Raw genomic sequence first — 20,325 nt, 5'->3', positions numbered from 1 at the left:
CTCTCTATGAGCAGCTATGTGATTGAATAACTAAGTGACTTGTTTATTGCAACAAAATCTCGTCTAGTGACTGTTAGGAAGACCATCACTAGAGGAAAACGTTGCCCTATCTACAAAACCACAATGTCATACATTGGACCAGTTAAAGGAACGGATCACTGCACCAACACCACTTCATTGAGACAGGGCCGGACTAGGAATTAAAAGCAGCCCTGGAAAAAAATTATTTACCAGCCCCATAATGCGTCGCGCCAGCATAGTGTGCAGATACAGATTTAGAAAAGATAACTTAAAATGACGGTATCTTGTTTATTTTGAGGTCCTGTGGGTGCACTCTTCACTTTAAATATGTTATTGTGCTGGAGTATGTACCTAGAAACAAGACTGGGCCAATATCTGCTCATTACATATGGTACATATTAATGACATTTCTCAGTGTAGTATGCATATATAAATGTACATTAATATATGTGTAAATATTATAGGCATAATTATATATATATATATATATATATATATATATATATATATATAAAATCAGTGGCGGATCCAGAGCCTGATCTCAGGAGGGGCACCTATAGATTATTTAAAGAAATAATCCATGCACAATAACCACTACTGCTCTGTGTAGTGGGTATGGTGCCAGGAGTGCCGGGACCCGCTCCTAGAGTAAATAGTCAAACCGTTTAAGTACAGTTTGACAACTTACCTGGGGTCTGCTGGGATATGGGGCTGTAGGGTATAGGAGCAGTGGTGCAATGTGTGAGGGGTGCAATGTGTGTGTAAGGTTCAGTGTGTAGGGGCAATGTGTGTATGGGTGGCTGTGTGTGTAGGGCAATGTGTGTATGGGGGTCTGTGTGTGTGTATGGGGGGGCAGTGTGTGAATTTGTATGGTGTGTGTGTGGGCAGTGTTTGTATGGGGCTAGAGTTCACTCTCACCACTTGGACCACCAGGAATCCCTGGTGGTCGCAGTGAAGAGAGTGAACTCTAGCCCGTAGCTCCAGGGCTAGAGTTTCCCTGTGGCACTCTCCCTCCCCCTCCGACTCTCTCTATTCACCCCTCTTTCTCCCCTTGTGTCTCACTCTCCCCCCTCTGTCTCTTTCTCCCCCCTCCCCCCCTTTCCCTGTGGCACTGTCTCTCTCTATTCACCCCTCTTTCTCCCCTTGTGTCTCACTCTCCCCCCTCTGTCTCTTTCTCCCCCCTTTCCCTGTGGCACTCTCCCTCCCCCTCTGTCTCTCTCTATTCGCCCCTCTTTCTCCCCTTGTGTCTCACTCTCCCCCCTCTGTCTCTTTCTCCCTCCTTTCCCTGTGGCACTCTCCCTCCCCCTCTGTCTCTCTCTATTCGCCCCTCTTTCCCCCCTTGTGTCTCACTCTCCCCCCCTCTCTGTCTCTTTCTCCCTCCTTTCCCTGTGGCACTCTCCCTCCCCCTCTGTCTCTCTCTATTCACCCCTCTTTCTCCCCTTGTGTCTCACTCTCCCCCCTCTCCCTGTGGCACTCCCCCCCTCTGTCTCTCGCTCTATTCACCCCCCATTCCCTCTGTCTCTCTCTCTATTCACCCCCCATCTGTCTCTCTCTCTTCCCCCCCATTCCCTCTGTCTCTCTCTCTATTCACCCCCCCATTCCCTCTGTCTCTCTCTCTATTATACCCCCCATCTGTCTTTCTCTCTATTCTCCCCCCCATCCCCTCTGTCTCTCTCTCTATTAACCCCCTCTGTCTCTCTCTCTATTCACCCCTCCGCATTCCCTCTGTCTCTCTCTCTCTATTCACCCCCCTCTGTCTCTCTCTCTTTTCACCCCCCCATTCCCTCTGTCTCTCTCTCTCTATTCACCCCCCCTCTGTCTCTCTCTCTATTCACCCCCCATTCCCTCTGTCTCTCTCTCTATTCACCCCCCCCCTCTGTCTCTCTCTCTATTCACCCCCCATTCCCTCTGTCTCTCTCTCTATTCACCCCCCCTCTGTCTCTCTCTCTATTCACCCCCATTCCCTCTGTCTCTCTCTATTCACCCCCATCTGTCTCTCTCTCTATTCACCCCCCATTCACTCTGTCTCTCTCTCTATTCACCCCCCATCTGTCTCTCTCTCCCCCCCCCATTCCCTCTGTCTCTCTCTCTATTCACCCCCCATTCCCTCTGTCTCTCTCTCTATTCAACTCCCCATCTGTCGTTCTCTCTATTCTCCCCCCATCCCCTCTGTCTCTCTCTCTATTAACCCCCCCTCTGTCTCTCTCTCTATTCACCCCCTCCGCATTCCCTCTGTCTCTCTTTCTATTCACCCCCTCTGTCTCTCTCTCTTTTCACCCCCCCATTCCCTCTGTCTCTCTCTCTATTCAACCCCCCTCCCGTCTTTCTCTCTATTCTCCCCCCCCCCCCCGCATCCCCTCTGTCTCTCTCTCTATTCTCCCCACCCACCTTAGAGGAGTCAGGGGGCCGGCCGCGTTCCACACTGCAGCCTCACCGGCACTCCTACTGCTGAGGGCTGAAGGGAGCATATCTCTACCATGCTCCCTCGCGGTTCCCACAATTCACAGCAGCATCCGTGCTGTGAATTGTGGGAACCGCGAGGGAGCATGGTAGAGATATGCTCCCTCCCCCTTCAACCCTCAGCAGTAGGAGTGCGCCGGACCGGCGAGGCTGCCATCCGGCCCGGTGGCTCCAGCCTTGAATGCGGCCGCCGGCCCCCCTCTGAGTGTGCCACCGGACTGGCCACCCGGTGGCACATACTTGCGCAGCCCCCAGATGCCGCGGCCCAGCGGGAAATTTCCCGGTATCCCGGTGGGCCAGTCCGGCCCTGCATTGAGATATATCATTGGGATGAACTGGTGTGGGTGCCCATAGTGGTCCTTTTACTTCTATCTAAGACATAAAATGTTTTTTGGTGATGGGAATTTTGTTTTTACATGTTTTATTTGTAATTTTCTTCCCATATTTGTAAAATTCACAATAAAAGTTTGCTGAGAATATTCTTGATCGTCAGTAATTTTCATTCAATCTAACTGGTTCCAGTGATATAAAAGACTGTGCAGATATTAAACATTATCAATCTTCATTCCATCAGTTTCCTTTCTCTAATAGCATCTGCCTCCCTTATTCTGGCCCGGGTCGTTATATTCTTCCATGGTTACAATTACACATACTGGGCCATATAGAATGAGCAGCTGTGGGATGAAGTGCTTATAGTGGAGCAGTTACCATAGAAACCAATGGAATGTTGGCTCCATCTTTACCACTTTGCTATTTATACAGAACACCCTAAAATACCTCCCACCATATATAGAGCTGTCTTTCTACCACTCCGGGTGAGATACAAAGTCACACCAGACTAGCAGGATCAGAAACGTCTTTATCTAAATTCAGAAAAGGAAACCTGTGATCAACGTGGAGACTTCAATACAGAATTCTGACTGAGGGCGTTTCCCATGACAATATATATAACAAATGGGGTAATTGGTGTTGTCGCAGGTATTTGCAGTTTATGATCATATACAGTTTCATTTGTTTAAAAAAATATAAAATTCTGTGATCTTTCAGGCTGCTGTTTAGTCCGTGAGTTTACTTGATCATGCATGATATATATGTATATCGAAAGTCATGTATATATTTAATTGGTTCACATTCAACTCAGTGAAGACTGCATTTTTTTTCTCCCCACTTCGCACCCACCCACCCAGGCTTCCCCTAAATATATAGCATGCTCCTCCAGCTATTTGAGATTCTCACTCAATTACCTCTCCATTCCCTTTGTATTTTACCAATCGCTGCTTCTCTGTTAACTCTTTCAGCCATCACCTCCAAACTTCCCCTGCTACCTCTTGTCTCAAATCCCCCTGGTATCCTTTAGATTGTAAGCTCACGGGCCATCTAGCCAAGCACTTTGTATAAAGGAGCTCCAATGGCTAGATATCAGCTTACGGGCAGGGCTCTCTCTACCTCTTGTATTTGTGTATATTGTACGTTCTCCTGCGCTGCGGAATCTGTTGGCGCTTTATAAATAGCAGAAATAAATAAATAAAGAGAGAGCCACTGCACCTTAATGTAGTATTTATGGAATATCCTGTCCCTGCAGGGTGAGCACTGTAAACATTGACTTTTCATAGAAAGGTCAGTGTTTACATTGCTGCCTTGTAACACCCCTAGTGGCAGCCACTAGAGGTGCTTCCTAATCCAGTGCTGCACAGTGTATTGATTAGATACATCAAAAAGGGATTCTGGTTGTTATCAGTAAGTTTAGCATCACAGTGTTAGGGATACATGTTTTTATTTCTGACACTATACAGTTCCTTTAAATAAATCAATATACCAAAAACCACTAATTAAGAAAAAAAAAAAACTCATAGAAACATAGAATGTGACGGCAGATAAGAACCATTCGGCCCATCTAGTCTGCCTAATTTTCTAAATACTTTCATTAGTCCCTGGCTTATCTTATAGTTAGGATAGCCTTATAAAAAATAGATAGATTAGGCGCACACTATATGATAGATAATGGTTAGGCAGCAGTAACCAGTACAAGGAACCCCAACCTTGTAATAGAAAAGAGTAGACAAAAAAAGAAAAAGGAAACCGCGCCCTAGGTATAAAGAGGTATATAAATAATATACGTACACAATGGTAATGGTGATGGTCTCTATACAATTGACCTCAAAAGATAAAACATAAAAAGATAATGGTGCAGTAAATCAAATACAGTGGGTGCGTGAATGGATACTTTGAGATAATTCACACTCACATTTCCCAGAGCTAACTCAGAGCTCAGCTGTTAGTACACATGGACGGAACAATCCCCGTCTTATGATATGTGTAAAGTAGTAGATATCTTGGTCGTCTCGGATTAGATGATATGCGAAGAGACAGAGAAGTCCAGATAGTGTAATATTTACTGATAAAATAAGTAAATAAAATAATAAAATTCCGTACTCACATTTACCAGAGCAGGACTTGCTCTAGTTTTTATGGCATAGGTGGTATAGTCCCCACCAAGGAGCAAGATGGTAACCAGGAAGTAAGAAGTAAAATCCAAATGTAGTAAATGGAAAAAATAATTTATTTGACAAATAAATAAAAAAAATATTATGAGTAAAGTCCTTTAAAATCCACTTGACGCGTTTCACCTGTCAAAAGGCTTCTTCAGAAGTGTGGCCAGGTTTCAGGTGAAACGCGTCAAAAGCAACTGAAAACTATCACTCAAACATGAAAGAAATCATTTGTGTGTGGAGAGAGTGCCGTTTGTGTGTGGAGAGAGTGCCGTTTGTGCGTGGAGAGAGTGACGTTTGTGCGTGGAGGGGTGCTGTGTGCGTGAAGGGGTGCTGTGTGCGTGGAGGGGTTCTGTGTGCGTGGAGGGGTGCTGTTTATGTGTGGAGGGGTTCTGTGTGCGTGGAGGGGTTATGTGTGCGTGGAGGGGTGCTGTTTATGTGTGGAGGGGTTCTGTGTGCATGAAGGAGTTCTGTGTGCGTGAAGGGGTTCTGTGTATGTGGAGGGGTGCTGTTTATGTGTGGAGGGGTTCTGTGTGCGTGGAGGGGTTCTGTGTGCGTGAAGGGATTCTGTGTGTCGGGGGGTTCTGTGTGTGTGAAGGGGTTCTGTGTGTGTGGAGGGGTGCTGTTTATGTGTGGAGGGGTTCTGTGTGCATGAAGGGGTTCTGTGTGCGTGAAGGGGTTCTGTGTGCGTGAAGGGGTTCTGTGTGTGTGAAGGGGTTGTGTAGGTGTGAAGGGGTTCTGTATGCGTGAAGGGATTCTCTGTGCGTGGAAGGGTTCTGTGTGTGTGGAGGGGTGCTGTTTATGTGTGGAGGGGTTCTGTGTGCGTGAAGGAGTTCTGTGTGCGTGAAGGGGTTCTGTGTATGTGGAGGGGTGCTGTTTATGTGTGGAGGGGTTCTGTGTGCGTGAAGGGGTTCTGTGTGTGTGAAGGGGTTCTGTGTGTGTGGAGGGGTGATGTTTATGTGTGGAGGGGTTCTGTGTGCGTGAAGGGGTTCTGTGTGCGTGAAGGGGTTCTGTGTGTGTGAAAGGTTTCTGTAGGTGTGAAGGGGTTCTGTAGGTGTGAAGGGGTTCTGTGTGCGTGAAGGGGTTCTGTGTGTGTGAAGGGGTTCTGTAGGTGTGAAGGGGTTCTGTAGGTGTGAAGGGGTTCTGTGTGCGTGAAGGGGTTCTGTGTGTGTGGGGGGGGGGTTCTGTGTGTGTGAAGGGGTTCTGTGTGTGTGGAAGGGTGCTGTTTATGTGTGGAGGGGTTCTGTGTGCGTGAAGGGGTTCTGTGTGCGTGAAGGGGTTCCACTGGTCTGGTGTAGAACAGGCTCTCGGGAGGCTGTTTGTAACTCTGGTCACAAAAATCAATGTTCTGGGAGAATTGGAAGCAGCTTCATTTTTTGAGGCCCCTTACACAGCTCAAGGTCTGGGCCCCAGGGCCTGACGGTGAGTATGCCCATAAGTCCACCTATATGTTCCACCCACTAAATTCACAGGGAGTGGAGTGTGTAGGGAATGTGTTATGTGTTATTGTAGAGGATCTAATGTGTGTGCTTATGGAATGTAGTGTATAGGCATACCAGTTTGTGTAGGTGATGCAGTGTGTTTGTGTGTAGTGGAAGCAGTGTGTGTTTGTGGTTGTGTGTCCATTGTGTGAATCTGTGTTTGTATGCATAAGGGATGCAAGGTGTGTGTCTGTAAGTGTGTGCATTGAGTGTGTGTAAGAAATGCATTGTTTCTGTGTGTATGTAAGAGAAGCAGTTTGTGTGTGTGTGTTTGCATGTGTGTGTAATGGATGCATTGTGTGTTTCTGTGTATGTATAGGGACGTATTGTGTGTGTGTGCGTGTAGTGTGAAAGAGCTCTCCCTTCTGTCCCTTAGAGCTCTCCCCTCCCCCTTAGTGGTCTCTCCTCTCCCCCCACCCTCCCCTGGGGGTCTCTTCTCACACCCACCCACCCTCCCTGTGTTCTCCTCACCTCCCCCCGTGTTCTCCTCACCCCCCTCTCCCTGTGTTCTTCTCACTCCCCCCTCCCTGTGTTCTTCTCACTCTCCCCTCCCTGTGTTCTTCTCACCTCCCCCTCTCCTCGCCCCCCTCCCTGTGTTCTTCTCACTCCCCCCTCCCTGTGTTCTTCTCACCTCCTCCTCTCCTCACCCCCCTCCCTGTGTTCTTCTTACTCCCCCTCCCTTTGTTCTTCTTACTCCCCCCTCCCCTCTTCTTCTTAGTCCCCTCCCCCCTTTCTTCTTACTCCCTCCTCCTCCCTTTCTTCTTACTCCCCCCTCCTTCTTACTCCCCCTCCCCCCTTTCTTCTTACTCCCCCCTCCACTTGTCTTCTTCTTACTCCCCCCTCCACTTTCTTCTTACTCCTCCTCCCCCTTTCTTCTTACTCCCCCTCCCCCTCTTCTTCTTACTCCCACCCCTCTTCTTACCCCCCCTCCCCCTTCAAACTACCCCTTCCACTTGTCTTCGTCTTACTCCCCCCCTCCACTTGTCTTCTTCTTACTCCCCCTCCCCCTTTCTTCTTACTCCCCCCTTTCTTCTTACTCCCCCTCCCCTCTTCTTCTTACTCCCCCACCCCTCTTCTTCTTACTACCCCACCCCTCTTCTTCTTACTCCCCCACCCCTCTTCTTACTACCCCCCTTTTTACCCGCCTCCACTTGTCTTATTCTTACTCCCCCCTCCCCTTGTTTTCTTACTCCCCCACCTTCCCTCTTCTTCTTACCCCCCTCCCCTCCCCAGTTCTTCTTGCCCCCGCCCCTCCCCCAGTTCTCCTCCTAACCTCACCTCCCCTGTAGCGTGGCCGAGCTCCTCTCCGGTCCGCGGTACAGGAGTTTCAGTTTCCTGTACCCGGACGGACTGATCGGAAGTTCACACTGAGTGTGCACTTCCTGTCAGTCCGGCCGGGTCGCGTACCGGAGAGGAGCTCGGCCACGCTACAGGGGAGGTGAGGCAGTGTGGCAGCCGCTTGAGCGCTCTCTATAAAGCGCTCAGGCGGCTGCAACATTTAAAGGGACGGCGATGGGGGCGCAGGGCGCCCCCTCCTATATGGCGCCCTAGGCGGCTGCCTAGTTCGCCTTATAGGAAGCGCCCGCCCTGATTGAGGCAGTAAGCTAGACCATTATCCTTTTCTACCATACCTCCCTTCTTTTGTTTTTAATCTAACTAATTCTTGTTTTACTTTCCTTTTCTCATTTATGTATCTAAAAAAATGTTTTGGCCCTTTTTTACTGACTGTGCTATTTTCTCTTCTGTGTGTGATTTGGAAGCTCTTATATATACAAAGAGCAAGCAATATGTCCGTGGTAACAAAAACCAGTAGTAATATGTAAATTAGATAAAATAGGAGGAAATATTGGACAAAATAAATACAATCAATTGCACAGTACAGTAAGCGATGTCTCCTAATTCATTGTGTTGTAAAGACACTGGGTTCTCCATTGAAGTATTTATTAACCAAAGCATGTAATAATTATAGTAATACAGAGAATTCACCCATATTGGTGCTATAAACCACCTGTCAATGTTTTTCTCTAAGTGCATTCCTTTTTTATAAATTGTCATCTGTCAGCTCAATCTTTGCGACGGGCTGTCATTTCTCAAATACCACTACTCAATAACAACTCATGTAGCTTTCCCTTCGGTGAGTCTCAAACATGTTTTATTCCATTTGAGCCATTATAAGATACAGGTTCCCAAATAATGGGCAAAGTAAATGCTCAGTTTAAAGATCTTCAGACTATTGCTTAGTCCAGCCTTACGCATTTCAGAATGTCTCATCTATTCAGGGGCTCGTAACAACTAACAGGGGCTGGTAAGGGCTAACAGGGGTTCGCAAGGGCTAACAGGGGCTCATAACAACTAACAGGGGCTGGTAAGGGCTAATAGGGGTTCGCAAGGGCTAACAGGGGCTCATAACAACTAACAGGGACTGGTAAGGGCTAACAGGGGTTCGCAAGGGCTAACAGGGGCTCATAACAACTAACAGGGGCTGGTAAGGGCTAACAGGGGTTCACAAGGGCTAACAGGGGCTCATAACAACTAACAGGGGCTGGTAAGGGCTAACAGGGGTTCGCAAGGGCTAACAGGGGCTCGTAACAACTAACAGGGGCTGGTAAGGGCTAACAGGGGTTCGCAAGGGCTAACAGGGGCTCATAACAACTAACAGGGGCTGGTAAGGGCTAACAGGGGTTGGCAAGGGGTAACAGGGGCTTGTAACAACTAACAGGGGCTGGTAAGGGCTAACAGGGGTTGGCAAGGGGTAACAGGGGCTTGTAACAACTAACAGGGGCTGGTAAGGGCTAACAAGGGTTAGCAAGGGCTAACAGGGGCTTGTAACAACTAACAGGGGCTTGTAACAACTAACAGAGCCTTGTAAGGGCTAACAGGGGCTCATCAACATATGCTGTCAACTTACACACACGCACACACACACACGCACGCAGACAACCACTCCTACACCAATTTGCACACAGTGACCTGCACAAACAAAGAAAATATCAGAATAAGCTGTAGCAGGGGGATTAGAGGAAACAAGATCATGTCCCTGAACCTGCTTCCATTATAAACTGCAGTAACAGGGTACCGGGCAGCATTTAACCCCTGACTGACTGAAACCTGTTTAAATGGTATAAAGTAGATGGAGTGTGGCTGGGGGGATTACAGAGGAAAGCACGGGTTACACGGTGTGACGGACCGCCTGGCACCCCGACCGGGTACCTTCCTCAATCGCTGCTTCCTAGTAATCCTTGAGTACCATAAGAACCGCACCGGACACCATAACCACCGTAGACCCCACAAACCGCCGCATGTTGGTTGGGGTCTTGCCGTCCTCCACCCACCGAGGGCCCAAGACCAGGATCCAGCTTTCAGTGGGTAGACCTCTCCTAGTCCAGAGAGTGTAGCAGAAACAGCTCTTATAAGAGCTAGTGATTATACTCAGGGGAGTATTGTGATATAGCAATCCCCAGAGTGAATATAGCTCTCCAATCTCCCAAACATGAGCCAAGACTTCATGAAGGGGTAAACGAATCTCTGTTTAATGGGAGCCACACTTGGCCTTATATGACAATCCCCATGCAAGGGGTACGCCCACAGAAACCTTGTGGGGGACTGATTTGCAACGTTACAGACCAATAACGTTACAAGGCACGACAATTATCTCCAAGCACAGAAAAAAACATACTTTTTTTTAAAACGCCCCAAAAGTACCCTAAAAATACATAAAACCCCACAAATGTTACATCCCCTGATAGCCCTTATCTGGGTGACCAACAAATCCAACAATCACTTAGATCAGTTCAGGGGTTCAGGAATTTCCTGTAAGTCATTTATTTGACCGACCGCAGGCATGGTCCTATAGCCCATAGAACTATATCATTTAAGCTGAACAAGCTCCAGGGTGGTCTCTGGTTCGTGTGGTTGTTCGGTAAACAAACCTTATAGTCCCAATTGCACGAACAGAGCTTGTTTAAAGTATTTTAGCCAGGTCCATTGCAGGGGCCATAGTCACAGGGTAGGAGGCTGGCAAACAGGCCCCTCCAAAAACCAGTGGCAAGGTTACTTTCGCCACACACGTCTTCTCAAATTATAGAGACAATAACTTATAGACTTTCAGTTACTGACAGAGCTCCCCCTTATGTTGGGGCGTATGGGCATAACCCTAAATAGTGAGAGAAAACATTTACTATCCCTCTACCTATAGATAACAAGGGAGGGACTGAAAGGGAGCGAAATGGGTCCCTGACGAGGTGTGTTAAAGACAATAAAACTGGCGTTGGGGGGTTTAGGATTTGTTTGATTTAAACTGAAACTCTGGGGACTGTTTACTCTGTGCTGGCTGTTTGCTCTGTGGTGGGTGTTTGCTCTGTGAGTGTAGTTTGCTCTGTGGTGGGTGCTGTTTGCTCTGTGTTGGGTGCTGTTTGCTCTGTGGTGGGTGTTTGCTCTGTGGTGGGTGTTTGCTCTGTGAGGGCTGTTTGCTCTGTGATGGGTGCTGTTTGCTCTGTGTTGGGGCGCTGTTTGCTCTGTGGGGGCTGTTTGCTCTGTGGGGGCTGTTTGCTCTGTGGTGGGTGTCTGCTCTGTGGGGGTAGTTTGCTCTGTGGGGGCTGTTTGCTCTGTGAGTGCTGTTTGCTCGGTGGTGGGTGCTGTTTGCTCTGTGGGGGCTGTTTGCTCTGTGGGGGCTGTTTGCTCTGTGGTGGGTGTCTGCTCTGTGGGGGTAGTTTGCTCTGTGGGGGCTGTTTGCTCTGTGGTGGGTGTTTGCTCTGTGGGGGCTGTTTTCTCTGTGCTGGGTGTTTGTTCTGTTGTGGGTGCTATTTGCTTGTACTTGTTTACTAGACTTTTTGTGTTACACCTGCTTAGGTTTGTATATCGCGATTTTAACGATTGAGGTATCTTAGAGATATTCCATCGTTCTGTATACACTAAAGCAGGGGTGCCCGAAAAGTCGATCCCCAGATATTGTACAACTCCCATGATGCTTTGCATGCCTTTGGAATGCCTGTTGAATCACAAAGCATCATGGAAGCTGTAGTTTTAAAACATCTGGTGATCTACCTTTTGGACGCCCCTACATTAACGGGTTACCCCATGCCCATTCCATCACTCTGCTTTGTCCAATTAAATGCTTCTCACAGAGGAACATTTGATTGGACCAATCTCCAGGCTCAGAGCTTGGGCTTGGAGGGAGAGAAGGATGGGTGGAGAAGGGGGGATAAGGGAGGGAATAATAGAAAAAACCATGGAGGTGGAAAGTGGTACCTCCCTCTCACCTGCCATTAGCCTGGTCTGCCCTTTAACCAGTCGAGGCCTGGGGGTAACTAATCCTATTAAACACATGGAACTCAAGCCTTTATTCAGTCACAGATCTCAGGGTTATGGATAGGGAGGCCAGGTCGGCCATGTTTTCCTGGACACAAATCACTTTTCATGTTGGTGTACAGAAGATGAATAGTGCTTCCCTGCAGTATGTAGAATTCACATGCTGCATGAATTCTCTGATTAACCTGAATTCCATCCTGCAGCGTTACAATTCTGCATTTTGCCTTTTTTTTCTTTTCTATGAGGGCAATGTCACCCCACTCTTCCTCTATAAATACAGTTACATTAACTGGTTTATTTTGAAAGATTTTGTAAATTAGTTTTTTCACAAAAAAAAATGTTTTCCAACATCTGTTGTAGTTACTATGTTGGTGGGAGATCTGTTCTGGATCTAAGCAAATCAATCTAGAATTCCTGTCAATAATTTTTATAAGTTCCGTCCTTTCTAGCTGTCAGTCAGTATAGCGAGGGGAGAATAAACAGAAAGAAACAAAGTTTCATTTGAATCTCTTCGTCCAATTCAAAGTTTGCCCTGGCTCTCCCAGCACTGAGCTGGACATATTTTCTTTATTATTAGACGTGTGCATTCGGATTTGGCTGAATTGCGATTAGGCCAAATTTGGGTTCATCGGCTGTTTGGACGAATTACGTAGTTCGATGGTTTGAGAAATCTCTCTATTTATATACAGTATCCAGATTTCCTATCTGTTGATTACTATTTTTTACGTGATCTATGAACCATAATGGTGGGAAAATGCTCCCATCAGTATATGGTCATCATATATTATTAAATCATAATATTATATTATATATTATGCAGTACACATATTTGCTCATTTTTTGCACCCTTTTTGGTTTGTCCAAACCAAACTATGAGAAGAATGAGTGTCGGACATCCCAAACAAAATTTCAGTTTTGGAAAAAAGACTTGACGAAAACAAACCTTCCCACCACACACAAGTCTTTTTAATATTCAATTAAATTAAAATGGAGCGTCTCATGAAAAAAACAAGTTATGGGTGATTTTCAATGTTTCGTTCAATTCTATAATTTGTAATTCCACTTTAAGTTTCACAGAAACTTTTTTGTTTTGTCAGAATTCAAACACAGACAGTAACGGGGCATAAATTCCCTCCAAGACACAACTGAGTGAACTGGTTGGACCTGCCCATCCCTAATGGTCCCTAAGGGGCCAAATGATTAACTGTTCATTTAAATTAGCACAGACTGAAAGGAATGCAAAGTCAGCAAATATCTGTTTTTAAAACCAAAAGAGATTTTATTTAAAATGAAACTCCATACTTGAATGTTTTGCACTCGGCTAGCATGCTCTGAATATCTCAATTTGCTTTAAACGTATTGAATAATTGTATTGAAAGACCAGTGTTCATATTACCCTCCGACCTGATCATAACCACGAGCATTTACCTCCACGTTTCCATCTTCTCCTGTGTGGGAGACCTCCCAAGTTTGCCGATACGGAATGCCAACACATTGCTTAGAATATTGTGAATTCTTCCTTAAAACCTTGATTTATCTCTTTAAACTAATAAAATATATTCACATAATGTTTGGAAGTTAAATACCTCTAATAAGATTCATTTCCTCCTAAGAAGTAGCAGCAGACATAGTATATTTATAGGACACTCATCTTCAAACTATTCATAAAACCCACATATTAACCCTATCAATACCATGCTGCTAGAAATCAGAAATCCATAGGAGTATCCATTATAATTATTCTCATCTTCACATTACACAGAAATATATTTGAACCCAGAGGAAGAAACATATTCCTAATTTGCACAATTAACGTCATGTGTTCCAGAATTGCAAATATCTATAATATCAAATTTGGAACATAAAAAATGTCTTCACCAAATCCGTTGTAAATTTTCTTCTATCCAATAAGGGATAATAATGATAAGAGGTGGCTATAGCCAGTTCTTTGGCACATTCGGCTCTTGATTCCCCCTGAAGTGCGATTTATCTAAATTATGGGCGATCGGTGGGTCATTCGAAATCCCGAACTCTGAAATGCTATATTGCCAAATCATGAAATAATTAAAATGGACAATGCGTGAGCTGTGTAGTTTGATTTGTGGTTCAAAGTTCTGTTAATAAAGGTAGATGATTCAATCACCAGGAGGGGTTCACATTGATCGTATTGGACGGTAAAGAGGGCTATACATTCCTTGTATTGAAATACAAAAATGCAGCTAATTCTCCCAATGACAAGATTAACCCTGAATATCGGGGATTTATTTAGAGGTGTCTACGTGGCTGCACCCCACTATTGTTAGCTACCCACTTGCCAATTTAAAATTGAAGGTCAAAATAGCCCCCAAAAAAGCCTAAAAAGATTAGATTTACTGAAATTCCTGACAATTCCAAGTTAAATTAAAAAACAAAGCATTTGGTGTAAAGGAGTCAAACAGAACTGCGTGTGAAGAATATCCTGCATGTATTTTCAATAAGTTATTTATATTATTATTAATATTATTATAGCACCGACATATTCTGCAGCGATGTACAATGGACAAATTAAGAAAATCAAACAAATACATTCTGATAACAAGTTAAATTGAACAGAAACCAGAATCGGGGATGAGGGTGTTCAGACGTCCATAAAATTAATATATAAATTACTGAGCACTGTGTCTACGGGAAACGGAAAAGATCAGATTTCTTATGTTTGAATATCGGTATCATTTTATGAATTTATTCAATATTCTCTCATTATAAATCATTCCGTGTAAATCTTCATCATCCGTCTCATATAAACACAATTTAATGAAACTATTACATTTATTAGTTAATGGGGATTTTAAATCGACAAGTAACAGGTCTGTTCACACATTATCTCCCTGTATTCAGAGATATTTAATAAATAGATATATTGCTCAAAAGCTCATATATCGTAATTATTCTAATCTAATGCGCCATCGAATGAAATGTGCACTTCAATTTTTAAAACCTTGAAGCGGAAAAATGTTTGTTTGTTTGTTTTGGACTGGCGAATGTAATGTGAATTTGTACAAGATGACACTGTGCACAGAAACCAAGCTTTGCATGCCTGGCAAATTCGCATTGCATGTCTGCTGTATCTCCGAGCGGTAAATGGTCTTACAGACAATGACGTTTTTCTTTTTTATTATTATTATTATTATTGCCATTTATATAGCGCCAACAGATTCCGTAGCGCTTTACAATATTTTGAGAAAGTTTCTTCCTGTGATTCCATGTTCTGCAGAGCATTTTGTGATACTGAATATTAAGTCCTCATTATCATGTCCTGGGGGTGTTTCGGTGTATTTGCATGGTGACACATTTGATGGCTTTGGTACTGGAACTGGTTGGATGACTTTCAGGCTCTATAAAAGACCCTCCATCCTTGGTCCTTACAGATCTTCCAGCCAGTCCTAGGACAATCTTCTGTGAATGAACAATGGCTACCATGCCAAGCCTGACCCTGTGTGTACTGCTTGTTCTCCTGGAAGGTAAGCCAACAGAGCATCTTCTGTCTCTCCCTGTTGTCCATGTGGCCAGTCTCTGCCAGGCAGCAAAGACATTTATTGCACCAGCAGAGGCTGAAACCAGGGAATAGGGCCTGGTTACTGGGGACTAAAACTTGCAAATTCACCCTTTAATTCACCCCAATCACTGTTTATTGAGTAAACCCCCAGTTATTTAGGGAATAGTTTGGCCAGACTACAGTGGGCCATGGGTAACTCTTGCTGACCAATGTAAGGAACTTGTAGATTTGGGATTAATGTGTAAAGAGCTGAACTTTATGTTATGTTTGTCATTAGTTGAGGGCAATGTGCAGAGATTTGGCATTTAAACAGTTAAATATGTTTTGTAACCCAGAATCCTCTCTGCTCTAAGCAGCGTCATGTTACCCAGTTGGCGCTCTCTGCCTGGAGATCTGCGATAATTAACGGGGCGACACACTCATTTTATACCTCGTGATGTTTCATTTTTTCCTAGAAATAATTATCCCGAGTCCTCACTGTGATCGATTCTCTCTGCCCCAATGATGAAATAAACACCATAACCACATTCACTGCCCATATTTCTATAGGTTTCTTAGCTGCGGCTGCTAGTCTAGATATAGGGGTTGGGATACAACATGGCTGTGGGAATAAATGTATCACTTCATCATCTGTAGCCATGAGAATGGGGAAATCAGAGCTGTTGTGTATGGAGCTGAATTTAAAATGCTGTTGTTTTTATATGAAAATGTAAACTGTAATATCAATACTGAAATAATCAAACGTTGGCATTTATTGTGTTGGAATTGTTTGTTTGTTTTTCAATTAGTTTATTTTCGCCTAACGTTGGCAATTCTGCTTTTATTTACAATATGCAATTTAATGTATTTTCAATACAGTTCACAGTTTAGTGTGTAACACATGTTGATATTCTGTAATCTAAACCAATTTTAACATTGTCTGCTTGTTTTTTCCATTTAGGGGTCCAGTGGTTGCAGGCAGAAAATGGTAAGATACGAATTGTCTACATTTTATGTTTGATTTTCTTCCTTGTTTGTTGTGATATTTGGGGATATTAAAGAGATTTTTAATCAAAGGGATGTGATATTATGTTGGCTGTTCCCATTTTCATGGAATAAATATTAATACTGTCCTGGGAATACGTTATGTTTAGTAGATTTTGTGAGCTGAGTTACAAAAAACTTCTGTGACATGCCTTGTGTCCCTCTATCTCTTACCTACACCACATCCAACTCATTAAAACCAGACTTCTCCTATTCCAAGTGTTCTCGACATATTCTTAGCAATTCCTACCATTTTCTACCCAGTTCTACTCGCTCAATCGCTCTCCACTCAGCTCTGCCCACTCAAGTATACTTCACTCAGCTCTGCCCACTCAGTAATTCTCCATCCAGTTTACTCAATTTCTCTTCATACAGCCCTTCTTATCCAATGACTCTCCACCCTAAAGTCCACCTAGCTCTATACCGCCACCCTGCTCTACCCACTCAACCACTCTTCACAAGCCCTGACCCTTTCTAGTCACACTCCACCCATCCCTACTCACTCCAGTAAAACTCTACCCATCCCAACTCACGCCAATAAAACTCTACCCATCTCTACTCACTCCGGTCACACTCCACCCATCTCTGCTAACTCTGGTCACACTCCACCCATCTCTACTCACTCCAGTCACACTCCACCCATCTCTACTCACTCCAGTCACACTCCATCCATCTCTACTCACTCCAGTCACACTCTTTCCATTCCCATTCCTATCCACTTTTCTAACATAAGTCTTCAGTTGTCCTCACAATACATTTAATTAATGTCTGTCTTTAATTTAATGGGATAGTTAACATGTTCTGACATTTCTTGCAGATTGTGGAAGACCGATAATCACTGATCGTATTGTTGGAGGTGAGGACGCAACGAAGGGCGAGTGGCCATGGCAGGTCAGCTTGCACTTTCAGGGAGAACACTTGTGTGGTGGGACTGTCCTCACAAATTCCTGGGTGATGATGGCGGCTCATTGCTTCACAATGTAAGATCATATTACTATATGATATTAACACACTATATGCACACTATATACACACTATATACACAATACATACACACACAATATACACACACTATACACACACACAATATACACACTGCTTACTGATCACTTCAATCATTTCACATATCAACCTGGTGTACTGCCCATTGACCACAATCTCTAACTAGTCATAACTAGTCTACAATATCTAACCGGTCTGTATCTTTCACCAGTTTCAATAACTAACTGATCAGTATGTATCACTTGTCTGTAATATCTTTCAATATGACTCTGCATTGATTATCTATCACTACTCTTTATTAAACAATCATTGTCCATCATTCCCAGCTGTTCAGAAGCCACAATTGGCATGTAGACCTTACTAGTCTAAGTTATCTCTCACAGACTTGTATAATACATCATTTTAGCCTATTTTTAATTATATAATGTATTTTTAATCAATTCTCACTATCCAGCACTGACCATCTTTCTGCTTACAGGTCAGACAATAGTTCCTCGTACAGAATATACCTTGGGGCATATCAGCTGACAAACCTTCAAGACCCAAATGTAGTGTCCAGGGGGCTAAAACAGATCATAATACACCCAGACTTCAAGTACGAAGGATCGAGTGGAGACATCGCCTTGGTGGAGTTGGAAAGGCCTGTCCAATACACCAGTTATATCCTCCCTGTCTGCCTCCCATCACAGTCCGTCACTCTGCCAGAAGGAACCTCCTGTTGGGCCACAGGATGGGGGGACACTAATTATGGAGGTAAGATGACTTTAACTGGACATTTAGAATCAGCATGATATTAGAAATGGTGTTTGACCATTTAAATTGACAGGGCTTGGGAATTTGCCTGTTTATAACCTGGGAAACAAGATATAAGTGGACTAGAAAGAGAGAATACATGATTGGACTAGAAGGGGAGAATAAACTTTTAACATATATACTTGTAGTTACTCAGTTTATATGAGATCATGTACTGATTTCTTATTATTCTTCTTGCTCCCTATAGTACCCCTCAAAAACCCTCAAACCCTTCAGGAGGTGGAGCTCGCTCTAATTTACAGGCCAACTTGTGAGTCCATGTACCAGTCCGGCCTGGGATATAGTCCTGTGTTCCACCTTATCGAGGATGATATGATCTGTGCCGGCTACAAGGAGGGTCAGAAGGACGCCTGCCAGGTACACAAACACATTTCACTTCATTAGTCTCTTTTTATAAAAAATCTTCTTCTCTCTCCAACTCTGCATCTCTATACATTGCATGTCTCTCCCCATTTCAGCTTTTATCTCTCTGTAAAGAATTCTCACTCTTTTTAAGTGTATGCTGAGTTGTGTACTTTATGATTTATTTTCTTCAATCCAGGGAGATTCGGGTGGCCCCATTGTGTGCAACGTTAACAATATCTGGCTGCAGGTTGGAGTCATTAACTGGGGTGTGAGTTGTGCTAAGCCCAACAGCCCAGGTGTCAACGCCAGAGTTAAAATGTACATCGACTGGATAAAGAGCTACGTACCTTCAGTCAGTATCAGTGATGGAGGACTCGTTCAGCGACAAAGTATTCTTATGAACTCAACACAGGCCCCTCTCATCTTCTTCCCAGAATCCACTAGCACTAACTCCACCCAGGAGGAGAGACATCCTTCTGGGAATTCTACTGAAACAAAAGTGGAGCAGTCTAATGGTGGAACTCAGCTACACTCAGTGTCAATATTTGGACTATTGCTAAGCTTTGCCTGTGCATGGATCAAGCTTGAATTTTGAATAGTGTTCCCTCTTCAGTTTATTTAACTTTACTGTCATAAATGGAGGATTTTTTCCTTTGATGCAAAACAACAAAACATGTATTTTCTTTGTTAATAATGTATGTAATTTTACCGTGATAGGTCTCTCTTGCAGTTATTTTTTTATATTTCTAAATCTTGTTTTATTTTTTGACAAATATATTTACAAAATAAAATCTCTTTGAGAAGTTTCCCAATTGGTCATAGTTTTTATTTAATAGGATGAATTATTTATTAAATGAAACTATATTATAGTTTGGTTGACATTTTGCAGTATCACTGTTTAATGTTTATTCAGCACACTCTTTTAGGGTACTTTTACCAATTTTGTTACTAAGTAACTAAACATGATCGAGGTTGGTTTTCTTCTGTTTCTATCATTTATTTGAAATTATTCCTTTGGGTTCTGCATTATTGTACCACTGATTATATTACCTTCATCATTGTTCAAGATGTGTTACTTATATTGCAACACTCCTTTACTATTTCACAAAATTGCAAATACAATAAATGAATAAATAGATAAATACAATATTAATTTCCACTGGTAAGTAATGTAAGAAGAGACAATATAGGGTTTAAGAACTCTTACTTACCTTTTTCCCAAAAAGTTATACGTTTTGTTCTATATAATTAACCAAAGCATATCAGAACAAAATTTTTATATTTGTAATATATGGGACTCAGAATTCAAAATTCCCTGACAAGTTATTAAATTAAAATGTCTTTCTAGATCCATAAATAAAAACAATGGCAGTCATTCACTCTTTAGAATAGCAAATTAACTGCAAACCCTTGAATAAAATTTGGACTGAGATGTACCCCAATTACCCTTTACTTTTGACAATTCTCTGGTCATTGTCTTTTGAGTAGCAGATGATGTTGGAGATTCTCATAACCAGGGCTCAATCTTACTCTCATGGTGCCTGTACACTACCAATATTCTTACTAGATGATGTCACAGTTAATAAAGTTTTCTCACCTAAAAACTGGTAAGAATGTTATCTACCTGTCCTCTATGGTGGCCCAGGTATGTCTTTGAGGATAACCCTCCTTTGGATAACCCTCCTCTTTGAGGATACTCACACATTATCCTGTACGCCAGCTTTTCTAATTTTAAATCTGAACAATTGGATCAATAAACAAATTTTAGATTTAATTACACAGAACAAACTATACCTCCTTTCATCCAGACCTCTCAAGACACTCAAGAATTATACTAGTGCCGTGTTAT

General features: G+C 43.5%; 1 protein-coding gene across 1 annotated transcript; it reads left to right on the top strand.

Annotated features, from left to right (window-relative positions):
- The first annotated feature begins 15,206 nt into the window (after positions 1-15,206).
- On the top strand, positions 15,207-19,071 carry LOC134571376 (serine protease 27-like). Its single transcript, XM_063429577.1, has 6 exons — positions 15,207-15,258; positions 16,234-16,260; positions 17,134-17,296; positions 17,797-18,071; positions 18,319-18,488; positions 18,673-19,071. Exons 1-6 carry the CDS (start codon positions 15,207-15,209, stop codon positions 19,069-19,071), a joined length of 1,086 nt encoding a protein of 361 aa, XP_063285647.1.
- The last annotated feature ends 1,254 nt before the right edge of the window (positions 19,072-20,325 follow it).

This window comes from Pelobates fuscus, chromosome 8, assembly GCF_036172605.1.
Source record: "Pelobates fuscus isolate aPelFus1 chromosome 8, aPelFus1.pri, whole genome shotgun sequence".
In the NCBI taxonomy this organism is placed as follows: Eukaryota; Metazoa; Chordata; class Amphibia; order Anura; family Pelobatidae; genus Pelobates; species Pelobates fuscus.
The sequence above is the reverse complement of the archived record's forward strand: the minus strand, read 5'-3'. Positions and strand labels throughout refer to the sequence as shown.